At 45.7% G+C, this 18313-nt stretch overlaps 1 protein-coding gene across 4 annotated transcripts in view; it reads left to right on the plus strand.

The window, feature by feature from the left end:
• SETBP1 (SET binding protein 1) overlaps positions 1-18313 on the plus strand; it is a 264688-nt gene that overhangs the window by 117534 nt on the left and 128841 nt on the right. For all 4 annotated transcript variants that reach the window (XM_027885462.1, XM_027885471.1, XM_027885454.1 and 1 more), the window contains one exon: positions 5775-5846. In XM_027885462.1, coding sequence (XP_027741263.1) covers positions 5775-5846 — 72 coding nt within the window. The remainder of the gene's footprint in view (positions 1-5774; positions 5847-18313) is intronic.

The following is an 18313-nucleotide window of genomic DNA, read 5'->3' on the forward strand; positions in this document are numbered from 1 at the left end:
GAGCGCCCATCTGTTTCAGCATCCTCTAATTCCAATGGCTTCCAAGCAGTCCTGATATTTCTCAGTGGACAAAGCCATCCCAGCAGTCTCATAAAAATCTCCAGGGACACCAGTGGCTGCTTACAGGGCAGTGCCCCTCCCTGTGTCTTCAGCCAGGTTTTCAGCTTAGTACACTCGTGCCTCCATGATAAAATCCTCAGCACATCTCTCCTCCCTACCTTGTCCCTCCCAAACCATCCCCAGCATCAGCATTATTATATTTTTTTCTCCAAATCTCTTTCCTCCAGGCACCAGACAAGGTGCATTTGATACCACTTTATCTCTCTCACGCACATGCCGCTGTTTCAAACTCCAGTTTAATAAGAGTCACACCACTAGCTGGAAGTTGGCTCTCTCAGGCCCTTTCCATGGAGAACATGCATTTTGCCTCAGTCTTTCTCTGCTCCCAACAAAACTTGACTCCTCCCTCCTTTGAGGAGGGGGTTGGGTCCTGCTGTCTGCTTTTAGGGCATCTCTCACTCTTTCTTCCTCAGAGAATCAAATGCATATCCTGTGTGTTCTTATGGTTTTTTCCCCTCTTCTTGGTCCAGTGTTACATCATGTAGCACTTCTTTTGGCACCCCTTCCACCCCTTGGATTTGTGGGTGGAAGTGGAAGGGAGTCCCTCTAGAATCATGTAATTATAGAATATCCAGAGTTGGTAGGGACTCACAAGGATAATTGAGTCCAACTCCAGAAATCCCACCATGTGCCTGAGAAAGTTGTCCAAGTGCTCCTTGAACAATGCAGGCTTGGGGCTGTGACCATTTTCCTGGGGAGCCCTGTTCCAGGGCCCAACCATCCTCTGGGTGAGGAATCTTTTCCTAATATTAGGTCTATGCTTTCCCTGACACAGTTTCTATGCTGTTACCTTGGGTCCTGTCATTAGTCACCAGTGAGAAGGTGACAAAAATAAGTACAAGCCTTGTCTGACAGAAAAACGAAGAGGGAAATAGAGAAGAAAAAAAAATAAAATAAGGGGATAAATATTTGGGAGGAGGGCATTTAAGAGGAGAGAAAAACAAATCAAAACCGGTGCCAGGCTGGAACCAGCAGCTGGTTGCCAGCACAGCAGGCTGAGAAGTTGTTGGTGGAAGCGCTCAGTGCCATGTTTGGGTTGCTTAAAAAAATACAGCGTCCCTCCCTTGTTATTCCGCCTCTGCTTTTCTCCCGGCCCCACAGGCAGGAGGAGCGGGGGGGACTCTGCTGCCAAAGGCACGCTTGCATTTACAGCAGTGCCGAGGGAAACAGGCAGAGTGTGTGTCCTGCCCCGCCACCCGTGTGTGTGTGCACAGGCGTGTGCGCCCTTGAGCTCCGCGCCCGGGCAGCTCCGGGATGGAGCGGACCTTCCGGTCCAGGGGCTCCCCACGTCCCTGGGAGATGCCAGGGCATTGGCAAACACGGCACGATCTTCTTCTTTTTTGCCTCCCCCCCATCGATCTGAGAGCAGGAGGTGGGGAGGGATGGGGAACGGAGGGAGAAAGGGAGGGTGGAAGGTTGCAACGCTTGGCTGGGGAAAAAAAAAATAAAATTTAGAGGAGTACAAAGGGAGAGAGAGCGATGAAAAGGGGTGGCGGCGGGGAGAAGTGTTGGGGAGGGGGTGCGGAATGGGGGGAGGAGGAAGGCAGTGAACTGGCTGCTGTGGAAGTGGGAAGAGATTTATGTTTTGGGTCGGGAAGCGGGCCGGGAGGGTTCGGGGTGCCGCGGGGAGCCGGGCGGCCCCGGCAGCGAACCAGCGGGGCTTCATTTCCCTCCCTCCTTCCCTCCCTCCTTCCCTCCCTCCGCCGGGCGCTCGGAGGAGAAGGCAAGACAAAAAGCTGAACCGGTGCCAAGAAGGAGCTGCAGCGACTCGAAAATGGCACTCTGCGCCGCACTAATATTTCGAAGCCGGGCTGCGCTGGAGAGGAGAGAGACGTGTCAGGAATGAGAATGCCTGAGACCGTGGGGCCACTGGCCGGGCTTAGGAGTGTCCTCCCTCCTCCCTGCTTCCCATTCGCCTTTTAAATGTGACCCCTTTTTCTCCTGCAGCAGCCCCCAGTGGTATTTAGGAGCTTTGGGAAAGGGAGGGAGCCTTAGCTGGGGACATGGAGTGTAAAAGGGCTCATCCCCTCCTTCCATCTCTGTGTCAGGGAGGGGTTTTTATTTTTTTATTCTTAATATTATTGGGGTTTTTTTCTTGCTAAGGAGGAAGAGAAGACTTGATTCCCAGGGAGTTTTCTGATTGTTTCCCTGTTGCCCTTCCCCTCCTCCTCGCTGTCCTCCTCCTCCTCCTCCTCTCACTGTACCCATAAGGCTGCTGTTGTGGCTCTGTATCTTGATGCAAGGTTACTTGTAGGACACACGAGTCTCTGCTGCAAGGTGCAGCGTCGCCTGCGTCCGTGTTTCCCTCCGCTTCTCATTTGCTGGGAGACGAGGCAACTTCCAAGCAGCTCCACGGCTCAGCTCAGCGCCTGGTTGATGCAGTGGCGCTGTTTGGGTTGCAAAAGCCCCTTCCTGCAAAGCATGTCTGGATAAAACAAACAAAAATCGTCATGTAGGGATGAAACTGCAGCAATTCATAAGATTGGTTAACCGGCAAGAAATGGGATGGAGTTTTGTCCTGATTTTTTTGTATGAAAGGAGAGGTTTTGCCCTGTGTTGTTCCCCTTGTCCCTCCATTTACAGACAAGCAAAAGGGATAATAAAAAAATCCCACCTTTTTTTAATGGAGTTTTATTATTTTCTTCGGTGTTTTAAAAATTATTACTAGCACGAGTATTCTTGTAGTAGTTTAATGGTTGAAGTTAAGTACAAATATTTTTTTCCCCCACCCCACAGATGTTCGTTTTTTGACCGTTATGAAATTTGGATTTGGGGTTTTAGTTTGTCTTTACAGAAACTAGAGACTGGAGCAAAAGAAAATCCCAGCCTTTGGTTTTGAAAACAAGTCCACATCCTGTTCCATCAGTTTTAGCCCTCACACAGCCAGCAGGTCAAGTTCAAGGAGACCTTTCTAAAGCACAGGCAGAGCCTCATTAACTTGCTGCATCTCAGGAGGCCGTGGGTTGTTGAGTTACTAGCTTGGCCCATTTTGTAGTCCCAGGCATGGGATGATCCCTTTGACCTCTCTCCCGCCTGAAAACCATGCCCTAGTAGACATCCAAACAACTTCAAACCTCACCTTTGATCTCAAACACGTAGACCTGGTTTGGGAGCACCTAGCTCTGCCCAGGCAATGCCTTCTTGGAAATACTGTGATAAATAGTGGGGAATTCAGGGAGACTCAAAGGCCTGCTCTCCTCACCCTCTTCTCGCAGCTCCTCACAAATCAATAGTCCTTACTCTGTAGAGGATCAAATGCTCAGTCCCAGATTAACACTGCTGGGAGGTGCACTCATTTCTGAGGTGATGCCAGCAGGTTTTGTATGGAGTAGGAAGACTGCAGCAACTCATCCCTTGCTCACCTCTCAGCTGAACCCTGTGCCGTGCTTACCTGACCCTACCTGTTTTCTCTGAATAAAGGGCATACATAAAACGCTTGGGTTTCTATAAACACATGTGCATGCTGTTTGCTTTTCAGTCTCTTCGGACTTCATGAGATGAGCTGTGTATTTAAGGCACCGTCCTCACCAAGGGCATGCACCATGCAGATCTTGTCTGAATTTCATAGAATCACAGAATGGTTTGGGTTGGAACAAACATTAAAGTTCATCTTGTCCCAGCCCCCCGTGCCATGGGCAGAGACACCTTCCATTATCCCAGGTTGCTCCAAGCCCTGTCCAATCTGGTCTTGAACACTTCCAGGGATAGGGCAGGCACAGTTTCTCTGGGCAGCTTGTGCCAGGGCCTCACCACCCTCATAGCCAAGAATTTCTTCCCAGTGTCCCATCTAACCCTGCCCTCTGGCAATGTGAATCCATTCCCCCTTGTCCTGTCACTCCAGGCTCTTGTCCTAAGTCCCTCCCCAGCTCTCCTCTAGTCTCTTTAGGTACTGGCAGGTACTCAAGGTCTCCCTGGAGTCTTGTCTTCTCCAGACTGAACAATTCCATTGTTCTCAGTCTCTCCTCATAGGTGAGATATGCCAGATTTTTCCTTGTGCTTGCTGGTATTTTTATCTGCAGCTACACATCTTCCTCTGGGCACAACCTGCTCTTTTTAACCTGAGATCCCTGAAGATGTTAATCCATGGGATTCCAACCTACAAGAGCAAGTGGCAGTAGTGGGAATTAAAACCGACATCAAAATGACCAGAGGAGACCCTGGTGTCCGTCCTGACCCACCATGAAACTGTACAGACCATTGCTCGTACTTTTAGTTGTGGAGACAGCTTGTGTTTATTAGTGATTTAAAACTCTTGATACTTGACTTATCAAGTAACAATTCCCATCAGGTTCATAAAGAGGATCCCAAAGAAATGGAAAAGTGTGGACTCACAGCATTCATATGCATGGAGTAGCAACGTGGTGTTTGTTATTCAAGAAGGTGAACTGGGAGCAATAGATGAAGAGACCTTCCTAAACCTTGTTACTTCAGAATTCAGACCTCTCTCATTCCCTAGGTATCTTGAGAGTAGGGGATCTTTGGGGCAAAAATGCTGCTCTTGTACTTTCCAAGTGGTCAAGTAAGCCGTTTGGGCAGCTTGGTCATGCTTCCCAAGGAGAGAAGGCACTGACAAGGCACTTGAATGTTTTTGTTTTTATTTCTCCCTGTATAAAGGAGTTGTCATTGGATGTATTCTCCGGAAACATGATGTCTCATGTGTATCAAGTTGTTTCCTTCAAATCCTTCGCCCCTTTAACACTTTATGATGAGAAATACTGCTTGCTTGGAGTTGTTATGAGATGACTTGTGTCTGGAAGGGTTAATCTGCAGAGCTCTTCCAAGGCTATCTTCCACACCTTCCCCACTCCAGTCTTATTTTTTTTTTGGGCTGGTAACCTCATATTTCTGTAATCTAAATGTGCAAATGCTTTGCAGTCACGGTCCAGTAGCTGGGTTAATCTCAGCCCCCTGGAGTGGCAGATGGCTGATTTGTTGCTGATTCTAGTTACAGAGAATTGTGTCACCTATTATCTTTGCACAGGCTGATGCTTGAAAGGATGCCTTTGGCAAAATCGGTGCAAAGCAAAGCAAAAAAAAACCACTCTCTGATCTGCATCACCACAGGTGAAAATGTAAAATATTTCACCTTTGTGTGAAGGGCTGGAGAGGTGGACAAAGAGAAGTGGGAATGGCGGAAGCAGAGTGAAGACCTAATTTTCATACCAGAAGTACCAAAGCACAGAGCAGGTTGGTTGCAGTCATGATGTTGAATCACAAGCACTTACCCTGTTTTAAATGGTTTTGCAATGTGGTAATCCTTCAGCTCCTTGCTTTAACTCCTGTACAAAACAGGCAGCTTGACATCTTGTGACACCCTCCTGCTCTCCCCAAGCCTTTCTAGCAGGGATTGTCAGAGGCATCCATGGCATCTCTCCCTGACACCAACACTCATTGTGCCAGTACTTGGGGGTACTTGGGAGGAGAAACCTACACATCTGTGTGGGTTAAGGGGAATCTTGGGGGACCTTCCAAAACTCTGCAGGGCTGAGTGTGAGCCCCAGCACCGGGGGCTGGCAGATGGTGGTGGCCATACTGAAAGCTGTAAAGAAACTGAAAGGGCAGAGCAAAACTCTGTGGGCTTGTGACCATTTTCTACACAGTCATCCCAATAATCAAGGTTTTCTCTTTTCTCTTTGCTTTGGGAAACACCACAGAGTCAGATGAAGAATCTGGGAAGAGAGTGTGGGTTCCCTGTGCAGAGTCCAGTGACGAAATCCGTGAACAAGGTAAGAACAAGGGGTTATGGCCCTGATGCTTTTTGTTTATTCATTCTCTCCTTCCAAATGCATTTTTGCAGTGTTAGACACAAAATGTAAGTATGCACAGCACAGAAACTGGTAGTCCAAGCCCTAAGCAGAGGAGCCTTAAAAGGCTCAAGCTGAATAAGGTTTCTTTTTAATGCATGCCATTATGATGGTTTGGATTTTAGAACAGTTTGTATTGTATCCAAATGATCTATGTGTGAATAATTGTTACCAACCTCCTGACACCAGGACCTAATTAGGAAGTAAGAGCCTTAAATAGGCCATTTGCGAAGCAAGTTTCCATATGTCTCCTTGCACAATTTATTTGCTCCACTCCATTGAGATATAATGAGAATGAAACTCTTAGAACTGCCTTTGACTCTGAGGCTCATCTCTTCATCTCCTCTGCAGTTACAGCCCACCATTAAGAAGACAATATCTCTTGCCCTGCGTTCAGACAGAAAAAACTGCTTGTTGTGCTACTTTTGTTCCAGATTGCCCAAGCTCCTCCATTTCTAAGTTTCCAATGGAAATGGAGTGAGAAATGCAAAAACAACCTGCAGACTAGGAAAAATGTAGTGTTGTCAGAGAAATCACAGAGGTCAGGGCAGGATGATCTTGAAGGAATACTACCTATCCTCTCTACTTCACAACCCTGCTAAAAGCTGTTGTTGTGGTATTTCAGTTAATGTATAAATGCAATTTTAGGAATTCACTGGATAGCAGCAATTTGAAGAGCTCTGTATTGGGTCTGTCTGGGTTTCTTCCTGCCAGGATATGAGAAAGGGGGAAAAGGTTGGTGCAAGGCTACCTGAGTTTTGTCTTAGTTTTGAATATTTAACAGTCTGGACCAGCATCCTCCCTGGGACTCCTTGTTCATGTTATGGTGCAGGATATGTTCTTTAGGTATAGTTTCAGAATATTTCCTTTGTTTCCAAACACTTCTTGCATACATTCCTCCCCCCATGCTTCATGTGGCCCTCTTGGTTCTTTTAGTCCCATCATCCTGAAGTCAGCAACACTTCAGTGCATGATTAAGTTCCATTTTCTATCGGGATAAATTTTAACAAATGTTAAAGGTTTGTTTTGTTTTGGTGGTTTTTTTTTTTTGTTTGTTTGTTTTTGTTTTTTGTTTTGTTTTGTTTTGTTTTGTTTTGTTTTCATCTCCAAGTCTGGATCTTATTTAGTTTCCCAGTGAAAGACAACTCTACTCGCAATGATTTTGTTTATGATAATTCACTTGCATGTTCCCTTCCAGGAATTGTCATTGCCTTCCAGAAGGGAGGTTAGTGCTAGTCCCCTCTCAGTGATAATTATAATCAGACCTGTCAGCCTTCACACAGTCTATGCTTATCACTTGCATTTAGGAGGATTTTTCCTGAAGCCTATTACTAGCACTGCTTCTTAGGGAAAAATAGTCATGATTTTTTCCTGCTAATCTTTGATGGCTCTCAGCTTTGAAAGCATGGAGAGGAGCAAAATGACTGCCAGTTGCAGTTAAAGAAACTGTCTGTTGGTCCAGGTATAGAGGTCTGGAAAGCCAAGGAGTGGGAGGATTGTCTGGGAAATGCTGAGGGGTTTAATTTGGTTGTGACAACACTTCAGGTGCGCTGGGGACACAAAGCAGCGCATTTTCCAATGGCAGTGCCCACAGGATCTACCTCTGCAGACCCGCTAGGCAAGGGCTTCAGGTAGCAGGTGGTTCTTGGCAGTGGTTCCCTCTCTCCCTGCCATTTTGGGCAGCAATCTCTGCTGGGGTTGAATGGTTTGGAAGCAGGATGGCCAGAGAAGTGTCCACAGTTGGTGCTGGAGGCCATGGCTGGTGTCATATGGACCAGTAGCCACTGGCACACTGCAGTACAGCAGGGACCAGCTGGACAGAGTGATGGTGTTGGGTAGGATGTGGTTTAGTATTTATTCATCCCAGGATGTTTGAAAATTGTCCCTCCTAGTGTTACTCCTTGGGAAACACATTGCCCCATTTATTGGGTGTCCCCTCCCCCGCGCTCCTTCACTCTGTTATTCCTATTGATAGGTTAATAAACCCCTTTATTATTTTTTTGGGGGGTTAATAACATTTAAAAAAATAATTTTACCATTTACTAAATTTATCATTTATCATTTACTAAATAAGTAATGTACCTTTTAGTCCCTCCTGTGTTATCACCATGCTCTTTGCAATGTACTCAGAGATTTCGGCTCCCTTGATTTTAGCAGAGTCTGAGGGTGGTCAGCACTTTACAGCTTTTGCAGCAAAGGAGATGGTGAGAGATTGGGAACCCTTATGTTCTCTGTGGTTTCTTATTTACAGTGTGCAGTGATATGATTTGCCTTTGTTTTATTTAAATTCACTGGGAACCAGAGATTTATTTATCAGGTGTCATTCCCTCAAGGATGATAAATGCCATATAGAGAAGACTTCGTCTATTATACAAACAGATTTGAAGGCTTTGCTGTTGCATTCCTCTGACTGCTGAATGGAGTAAAAATGCCGTTGGCTGAACAGAGGCAGAGTGATACTTAGCAGTAGCATCTTATGACCTTTTGATCAGCTGAGATCTCAAGCCATATTAGTGGACAGATTATGATGTGATGGAAAGAGGGCCAGGAATAGCCTTTTTATCATGAGATCCTTCTGTGAATATCCTTCTTGGGTGTATTCAGGTGGTTAATCACTAGGCCAGGGCAATCAATTTGAAACAGGGGAGTGAAATACTGGTGCAGGCACTCCAAATGCATTCAGGTTTGCCAACTGCAGCTGGATGTTACAGCTTATAGTTTCTCTCTAATATTCTCCTACCCTCCTTTTCCTATCAAGGCTGTGGGTGACCTTGCATTATTTCCTAATACTAATAACCCCATTTTGGCAGAAAGAGCTACACAAAATGAACCTTGAGTCCTTGGACCGCAGGGGACCTGCAGTCCTGGAATCAAAGGTGTGCACATGGTGAATATGGATATCTGTGAGTGGAAATTCAACATGGAAATATCTCTGTCATTTTAGATATAATAACAGTAATGCTTAAACCTATTTCAACCCTTTTTAGGAAAAAAAAAATGCAGATTTCAAAAAAATGCACAGCCCTGACAGTATTTCTCTTTTTACAAAGCCAAGCAGAAAAAAAGAATGACTTTTACACTGATGTTACCTGCCTGCTTGTGCAGAATTACTACTTAAATTTTGCTGTAGTTTTGAATTAGCCTCCTTTTTGTCTTAATGGCCAAGATGAATCTGCAGCCTCCTTGAAAACTAAACATTAAGAATTGCTCATTTATCACTGGCTCTGCGCATCAGTAACAGTTGTGCCAAAGTTTGACTGGGCTCCTGTGGTCAGTTTTGGAAGGAAGGAAGGAGAGGCACATGTTTTTTGGAATTCAGTGTACATGCTGGTCTGTCTGATCATAATCATATGCCCATGGAGGCCGTGCTGGTTGTAGAGGATGCAGCATGATCACCCTGTACATGGTTGGCATGGGGGTGTCCAAGTTGCACACATTTTGCTTCCCCCTGAAGCCAAACGAGCTGCTTGTTTTACTGACATGAAGAAGGAGAAGGGCCAGCAGTGTGTGAATCACAAACTGCTGCCAGTGGAGTGGGGATGCTGATGCACCAGGTCTGGAGAACAATAGCTACCACAGCCCAATGGAAACTCTTTGAAAATAAGAAGGTTATGGAGGTGGAGGAAACGCACAGCAGGACACTGTCTCCTCTTTACCTCCGCCAACCTCTTCAATCAGGTGCCTGCTGGGCTTCCCACTCCTCCTGCCTTTTGCACTAGATCATAGGATCACAAGGTATTAGATTCTGCTGGCCTGAAGTCATCCACCACCCCCCTGGCATTGTATCTTCCTGAGTCAGGGAGCCACCGTGAGACATCGAGACTGAGGGCCCACATGGTGCTTTCAGTTGCTGCCGCCAGGGCCACAGAGTTGTCTAACTAGGAGCTGGGAGGTGGCACCAGCTGGTTGACACACGTCCCCACCATCTTTTCCTTGGGAAAGCAGGTGCTGCTAAAGGTGGATGGCAGCCTTGGTGCCACTAAGAAAGTGCCATTGCTGAAGTACAAGCAGCTTACTATGATGAGGAGCTCCCTCCTAAGCTCCTTTGGCAAAACACGAGTCAGTTGCTGCACAGGTGATGTTCAAGGCTGAGTGTTGGAAGTGCCATAATCTAAACCATTCAAAGGGATGTGTTCCTCTGAAGAGTTCCCATATCAAAGTAAGAGATTGTGAAAGGCAGCTTTAAAGCCTTTTCACCAACAAGGCTTTGTGGTCTGTGTGATGAGGAGAGTGTAGGCACAGAATGTTTCCCCTGCCTCCCTCCTCTGCCTTGTAGTGCTTGAGTCCCTGTGGGGTGTAGGAGGGTGCCCAGATTTGGGTGACACCATACCAAGGTCTTCCTTCTGCCAGCTGGCCCCTACCCTGATATAACCAAGTCTTCTTAAAGTAAAGGGCTTGCATTCAGCTCATTGTAGCTCAGAGAAATCCATGAAAGGAAACTTAGTTTGCCTTTGGTAGGTCACCACAGAAATTTTATAGGACATTACAGGTGTTTCAATTGTTCCAACCAGCAGCCAAGCCCCACACAACCCCTCACTCACTCCCCCACCAGCGGGATCAGAAAGGTAAAAGTGAGAAAACTCATAGGTTGAGATGAAGACAGTTTAATAAGGAAAGCAAATGGTGTGCACACAAGCACACAAGTAAAGCAAAATAAAGAATTAATTCACTGCTTCCCATGGGCAGGCAGGTGTTCAGTCACCCCCAGGAGAGCAGGGCTCCATCACATGTAAAGCCTACTTGCCATCATTCCAAACATCCCCCATTCTCCTTCTTCCCCCCACTTTATATACTTTCATGTGGTCTGGAACATCCCTTTGGTCAGTTTTGGTCACCTGTCCCACCTGTGCCTCCTCCCAACCTCCCAAGCACCCCCAGCTTCCTCACCAGTGTGGCAGCAGGTAAAGCAGGAAAGGCCTTGTCTCTGTGTGAGCCCTGCTCAGCAACAACAAAAACACTTCTGTGTTATCATCCCCATATTCAGCACGAGTACCAGCCACTGTGAAGAAAGTAAACTGCCCCAGACAAACCCAGCACGCCAATGTAGCCTGGTTAGAGCCCATGGCAAGCGCTTGAGGTGAGATGATTTTTTTTTGAGGTGAGCAACTTGAAGTTGCAAACACTGAAGATGAAGTATCAGGCAGATGACAGTGGTGTGCAGTGGGATAAGGAGAACAGTGATTTGTTAATCTCTCCATGCATAACTTTTTTTTTTTTTTTCATTTTAAGCACACAGCATCTGTTTCCTTGCAAATATTCTTATATTTCAGACAGCTGTAAACTAGTTTCTTACTGAGTCAGAGTGATTTCATGAACCAGCAGAAGGATTGCTATTGTAACCAAATTTAGAGCCATACAATTCCCTTCTCCAGGCTGGAAAGAAGGGATCTTGATCAGGAAAAGTGCAAGAAGGACATATGTCATGCCAGTGTCTTAGGCTGCCTCTGCTGTAAGCAAGTTAAACAGTGTTTGGGAATGTTCACTGGACTGTAGCTGGGTATACTCAAAGCAGTGGACCAGTCCTCAGCACACATTTGGTCCATGACAACTAGCAAGCTCCTAAATCATTCTTAAGCATGGCTCAGGGTTCATCCCAGTGAGATGTTTGTGTTTAGCTACTGCATTAGGGGAGTTAGACACGGTCGGGAGCAGAGGTACAAAACACTCTGTGCCAGTTGGCCTCAATGCCTGGAAATATTTCTGGGCACATTTAATTTACTAGTGGCTGAAGAGGCTCAGGCCCAACTGAGAAACTGGACTCCTTCATTCTAAACTCCATTTGTCAGCAGTGGGAGAGGGGAGCGACCATCAGAGGCGTATTCAGCCTCCCATGGTCCTGACCTCTCCAAATCATAAACAGTTGCTAAGGCAGCGAAGCCTACAGGGTTCAACATGCTGATAGCAGTGAAAAGGCTATGTTATCCCCCAAAAGGCAATGTATAGTACAGGTGAATTTCCTGCATACTTACTAGTCACCTCCCCAGCCTCTTCAAGCTCAAATAAAAGGATTATTAAGCCATGGAGGTGTTCTTTCCTGCAGCAGTGAGTGCCACACATTATTTTTCTTCGTAAAAAGCATTTCTTTCTCCTTCACTGTAGGGAGGTTCCTTGCCAAAGAGTTCCAGTCATAAGGTTGATGTCCTATATAATTTCTTTTTATTAGTTTGGTCGTTGATAGTTAAATGTGTCCATAGGAGAAAACTGTAGACTTACAGATTATGTAGACTACATAATAAAGCAGCTCATGGAAGGATACCACATTATGTCTTTCAAATATAAGTAAACCCTCTGCTTGATAGAGAAGACTTTATTTTGAGTCCACCCTATCCAAATATACTAATATAGTTATATATGTAAATATAGGTATCTACTTTTTCTCACACTGAATTAAACACATCATTGAAAAAAGTAAGTTTGGCTGAACTACTGCAACCAAACTGTAATGTAACCAGTGTTTCATTATCTTTTCTTTCATTGCACGGGGTGATCTGATATAGTACTTGTTTGAACATATCAAACAAAACATTTTCCCTTGAAGAGTACCTCAAGTGTTTGGTCACAGTGGGGGTGAATTTATTTATTGGATTTGGCACATATTTGGAAACATGACCTTAAGATGCAGGTTTTAGGGAAGAAGGTATTTTCTCCAGGTATTTCAGTAAGTCAACTAAATTATATTTCTGACATGTTAAAGATGTTCCATTTTAGACAAAGGAAGTGATATCCCAGTTGTGTCACTGAAACTCAGTGTCCTGAGTTGCTTGTTAACAGCTGCACATTTATTGTTTCGGTGTCCCAGCTTGCTCTCAAGTATAAATGAACTGCTACATACCAAATAATCAATAGCTCTGCCAGCTGAGTATGGCCTGGAAATACAATATTGCTATTAATATTGATCCACACAACAGAAATCAAGGCATAAAACTTTGCAGGCATTACTGGCCTGCACCCTGCCTTTTCCTTGCAGAGTAAATCACTATCTCCCAGGGAACAATGTTTCCTGCACACCCTCCTTCCCTGTATCGTAATGATCACAAATACCAACATGAGGATATCTGGGAACAGGTGAGCTGCAGATAGGGTGCTATGGTTTCATTTCAGCCCTGTCTGGGGTTTCTGGGTGCAGCAAACCAAGAACTGCAAAGAACACCAGTAAAATTAATCAACATCAGGTCCAGTATCCATCTTGAAGGGTGCAGCACAGCCCGGCTGGACAAAATAATCAGTTCCCTGGTGTATCACGGTGATGCTGAGAGGGCTGGACGGGCTTGTGCTGTGGAGTCAGGCTGAGAAGGCTGGGATTGCTCAGCCTGGGAAAGAGAAGGCTCTGGGAAGACCTCAGAGCTCCTTCCAGTGCCTAAAGGGGCTCCAGGAGAGCTGGAGAGGGACTTTGGACAAGGGATGGAGGGACAGGACAAGAGGAAATGGCTCCAAACTGCCAGAGGGCAGGGTTAAATCGGACATTAGGAAGAAATTCTTCCTTGTGAGGCCCTGGCACAGATTTCCCAGAGAAGCTGTGGCTGCCTCATCCCTGGAAATTTTCAAGTCCAGGTTTGGTGGAGCTTGGAGCAACCTGGTCTGTTGGAAGGTGTCCCTGCCCGTGTAGGGGGGTGCTGCACTAAATGATTTTTAAGGTCCTTTCCAACCCAAACCATTCTGTTATTCTGTGGGAAAAGTGAGATGGGCTGTGGCTGGATGGCTTGAGGCCTCTGGCAGTCTTCTCCAACATCGTTAGTGGTTTGCTTGCAGAGGTAACTTCAGGCTCAAGTTCTCAGTTGGGGAAAAAAAAAAAAAAAGGTTCTGCAACACTGAGTATTGCTGGCAGCATCGAGAGCATCTGTTCCTTGTTCTCCTGTCCCCTCCAGGCTGCCAGGTTGTCTTGGGAGGAAGAAAATGTGGTGTTCCCCATTGGCACATGTGCGTTCACACACACCTCTGTGAGTTTGGCGGCCTTTGTCGTATCTGTAATGACTTTGCAATGAAGCTGTGAATGAAAGTTTGGCAGATTGGTTTTAACAATTGTCAGTCTTCCCAGAAGCAGCCCAGAATTTCATTAACTAAGGTATAGGCGTGATTTCCTATGGCTCCTTTCAGATCTTACTGGATCCAGAGAAATTAAATGAGTGTTTTATCTGTGTGCCACCAAAACTAGTTGTCACAGAGCTCTTCATAAAGGAATACAATAGTTCTGATCTATTATGTTTGAGCAGCAGCTGCACTATATGATGTTTTCATTTCTTTAATAAGTGCCTCTAGTTCAATAAGAGTGAGGGAAGAAAGTAACCTGGATATGTGCAGAGCGTAACCTTGGTGAGAAGAAGTGGTGAGGGGGAATGGCCACACCATGCCACCATGGCTGGGTAAAGGTGCAGGGAAATGATGGAAGCATAAAAGCAGGAGCCTCAGATGTCTGGAAGGAGTCCGTGCGAGGCCCTGACAAAGTGAGGGAGGGAAAAATCCTTTCCTTGCACGTGTTTTAGGAAGATGCCATCAGGAGAAATGGTACCTTCTGCAGTTCCTTGCTCCCCTCCTTGGGGAAGGTGGTCCCATCTTGATTCAGTGCCACCATGACCTGCTGTGCTACCAGTTTGGTTCTGTCTTCTGGACGACCTTTACCCACATCATCCCCTTGCTCCCAAGGAGCAAATTTATCACCTTATCCTTCATCACAGAGCTTCAGCTTGTCTCCTGCATGGAAAACCATTTAGCACCTGCAAGATGAAGCTCGAGACAACATCTGGGGAAGTCTATGTGAGGAATGAGATTTATATTATCTCTTACTGGGAGGAATCAAGGTCGGGATTGAAGTGCTCACAGCAGTAAGAGTTGCAGGGAAAATGAATGCAAGGTTCTTTATCTACTGGCAATTCATAAGACCTGACCTCATATCAAAGATGATATTTTCTGCACCCTTTTAAAGGTAAAAAACAAAAATTCAGACACTCAACCAGGAGCAGGTAAGACTTAGGGTTTCCCAGGGTTGCTGTTTTGCAGGAACGTGGAGGCAGAGCTGAAGTTGCCACCAGCTGTAGCTGTGTGCTGTCAACAAAAGGAGGTGATGGCCTGCTCGCACATTCTTCAAAACGTTTCTCCCTCCAGCAGTATCACCTCTTCTCTGTACAGCCCAAGCAGCTCACTTCATCCGCTTCAACTGAAACCACAAATTATGTCATTACATTTTTTTTTCTTCCATTGGATGGTGAGTGACTGGCCATTTCTGCCCTTATCTCCTCTTTTAAGATAAAATGCCCAAAAATGCTATCATTGAAGTTCAGAGGTCACTGGTGACTTTAAAATCCTCTCCAATTGCCTTGGATCAAACCCAAATGGAATAAAAATCAATGAGAGAGTCAAGAGGCCAAGACACCAGAACGATATGTCCAAGGCAAGTAGCTTGCTGGTTTCAGAGAGTTTCTGGCAGCCATCTGCTCGTTTGAATTTGAGGATGTGACGCTTTTAGAAGTCAGAGAAAAAAAAAACCTACGCACTTGGACCACAGTCTTCAGATATTTTACTTGATAACAGGATTCTCTTTTCTGCACCCATTTTCATGTGGCCTCTTGAATGTCCTGTTTTGCAATCACACTGTGAGCAGGTGTGTGTAGTGCTGAAATACCATGATGTGTAATACTCCAATTAAAAAAAAAATCTCTTTGAAGTCTTAAAACAATTTATTTTCACCCCTCTTTGCGAATGAGCAACAGAATAGACTGTAACTAAAACTCAGTAGTCACTCATTTATTTACATGGTTGATGATTGGCCCTTTTTAGCTCAAAGGATACAGTTTTTTTGTCATTCTACTCCTGTTTCTACTCCTGTTTTCTACTCCATGGTCTCAGCCTTATCCTGTGTAACTAAACAAATGATCCTTTTATGGATGGTGTTAACTGAGACACCAGTGACCAAACCACATTTAAGGTCTAAATTCCCCTTTTATTCTCAGAGGTGATCAGGATCAAAGCACCAAGAGTTTGAAGCTGGTGAGAGAACCCTGAACTCCTGGTGCATTCTTCCTGTGAACAAATAAAGATAATATAGGTTTCCTCACTGCCAGTGTGACCCCCTTTAACCAGCAGCATGGCCACAGTTATGAAGATAATACTGTGGTAGTCCATAAAATCCCTGTTGTGGCCAGGGTATCATAGAGCAAACGTATTGTTGCTCTTGGCCCAAAGAGTGTGTGACAATGAAAGGTGAAGAACTCTGCAGAGGAAGGCAGGAGTGTGAAAAGGCTCTTCAGAGCTTATTGGCACAGCCAGCTGTGGCCAGCTGTTACTAGGGGTGGATGCATCTCACTGGGAGAGGACTGTGGACAAGGCTGGTGTAATGAGAGCCTTTCCCTCACAGGAGAGATAGCCTTGGGGAAGAGATGAAGGTCTGTGAGCAGAAGATGTTTACTCTCTTACTTGGCACTTGCTTCGGGAAAACATTCTTTCTGGATTAAAAAAAATTTAAAAAATAAAATTTAAAATGAATAAGGTATTCATAAACTAATGAAAGCTGCATTTTCATCCATTATAATGGGCTTCATTAAATTCTGGACATCTACCACATCACAATGTTTATCTGCAAGGCAGTATTTCCCCCCGCTTAATAATAAAAGGGAACAGCAGGAGTATTGCAGCAAATTTAAGCCACTTCCAGCATTCAGTGTCAGGATTTTAATGGCACCCACTTGGTTTCCTTGGTATTTACCTTGGTTTCCTTGTACAGCTTCAATTTACTTTATGTGACAAAGTTTATTTTTTTGTGCTGTGCTTCTCGCGCATAAATCTCATCACCCCAGAAAGCGGGACAGGACGCTGTGCCTGTTTCAGGGAACAGAAAAAAAACACCAGGTGACATGATTTGATGGTGGCCACAGAGCAGCATTGCTGGGAGTAGGCCTTGATCTTCTAAATCCCATCCCAGGAGAGCACTGCATCTCCAACAGAAAGGTTTACCCCTTTCTGGGCTGTCTCATATAGGGTGTGAATAAAAGGCTTGCAATCGAACAGGGATGAAGGCAGTGGACATCTCCCCACTGGCTTCTTCAGTGTCTGGATTGCTCTTCTCTGTCAGGGTCAAGCTTTCAGAAATGGTAACTGGAAAGGAATATAATCATCTTGGTAGATAAAGCAAAAAACATGAGGCTGCCTTTGTTTTCCTTCCATTTTTGTCACTGGCCACTGTCTTTTGGCTCTTTCTAGTGGGATTTTCTGTAAGTCTTGCTTGGCATGGAGAAGCGAAGAGCTGACCTCCTCTGTGTTGAACTTTCCTCTTTGTTGTCTCCTGGTCTCAAATTTGCTTTGAGAGCAAATCCAATCTTATTCTGAGCCTCTGTAGGCCTCAACAGGTCCTGTGCCGGTGCTGGTGCCTGCCAGCAGCAGTAGTGACTTGGGAGGCCCAGGGTCATAAGGGCAATGCTGTAAGTCCCTGCAAAAGCTGACTGTGGCACTGGGTCACCTATAATTAGCCAGTTTCTTAGGGTGGAAAAGTACTTGTTTGTTTGAAAGGGTCCTGTTCTTCAACTCTGTGCTTCTAGGAGGGGGTGGTGGGGGGGGGGTGTTTCTGAAAGTCCTGGAACAGGGACTCAGTCCTGAAGGCACCCCTCTGGGCTCTGAGCTGGGGACCCATGGTGTTCCCAGACTGCTTAGGTGTGTTAGAGGTGACCTTACTGCAGACTTTGAGGGACCGTGCTTTGGTGCAGCCGTACAATGCTCACTGCTGAAGGACTGTCGTGTCCCTTCACATCCTCTGACTTGTCCTTTGCCATCACGTGCTAGATCATTTTGCAGTAAGGGGTTTTTCTTTTCAGGAAGAACAGGATTGATGTCAAGCAGCTCCAGAAATCTCTGGGAGCCATGCTGCCAAATGTCCTCTCCCTTTTGGCACTGGGAGTCTACCAGCGTAGCGCTGCCTTTGATTTGTAATGACAGAAGATATGATGAATGAGCCTCTCTGGGCTCCCTCATCCTTGGAAACAAGCTGTAAATCTGAATGGATTGTATCCCAGCGAAATCAGCTGAGGAACGAATCAATCAAGTGGGTTTAGAAATATTCCCACTGCTTCCAGGAAGAACTCAGAAATGACTCCCTGATAAATAAGGAACCATCCCTTCACATGGCTGCAGAACTGCTGCCACCTCGGCATTTCCCATGAAGGCAGCCTGTGGTCATACAGCTCTCAGCAGATTCGAGGAGTGGAGGAAGGAAGTGGGCAATAACATCCTTCCTCCAGAGCCTTGTCCACCCTAAAGACACATCCCCTGGCCAGGGAAACAACTTGTTGTTCCTAGACTTGACCGTCCTCTATAGGGCTAAGACTAGACCTGGGGAGTGGAGGGAAGGTAAAACCAGAGCTGAATCTGTGTCTCAGAATCAAGCCAAGCTGCTTTTTCTGATGAAA

Source organism: Empidonax traillii, unplaced genomic scaffold, assembly GCF_003031625.1.
Source record: "Empidonax traillii isolate 1590-97213 ecotype Southwest subspecies unplaced genomic scaffold, ASM303162v1 scaffold10:size5872457, whole genome shotgun sequence".
In the NCBI taxonomy this organism is placed as follows: domain Eukaryota; kingdom Metazoa; phylum Chordata; class Aves; order Passeriformes; family Tyrannidae; genus Empidonax; species Empidonax traillii.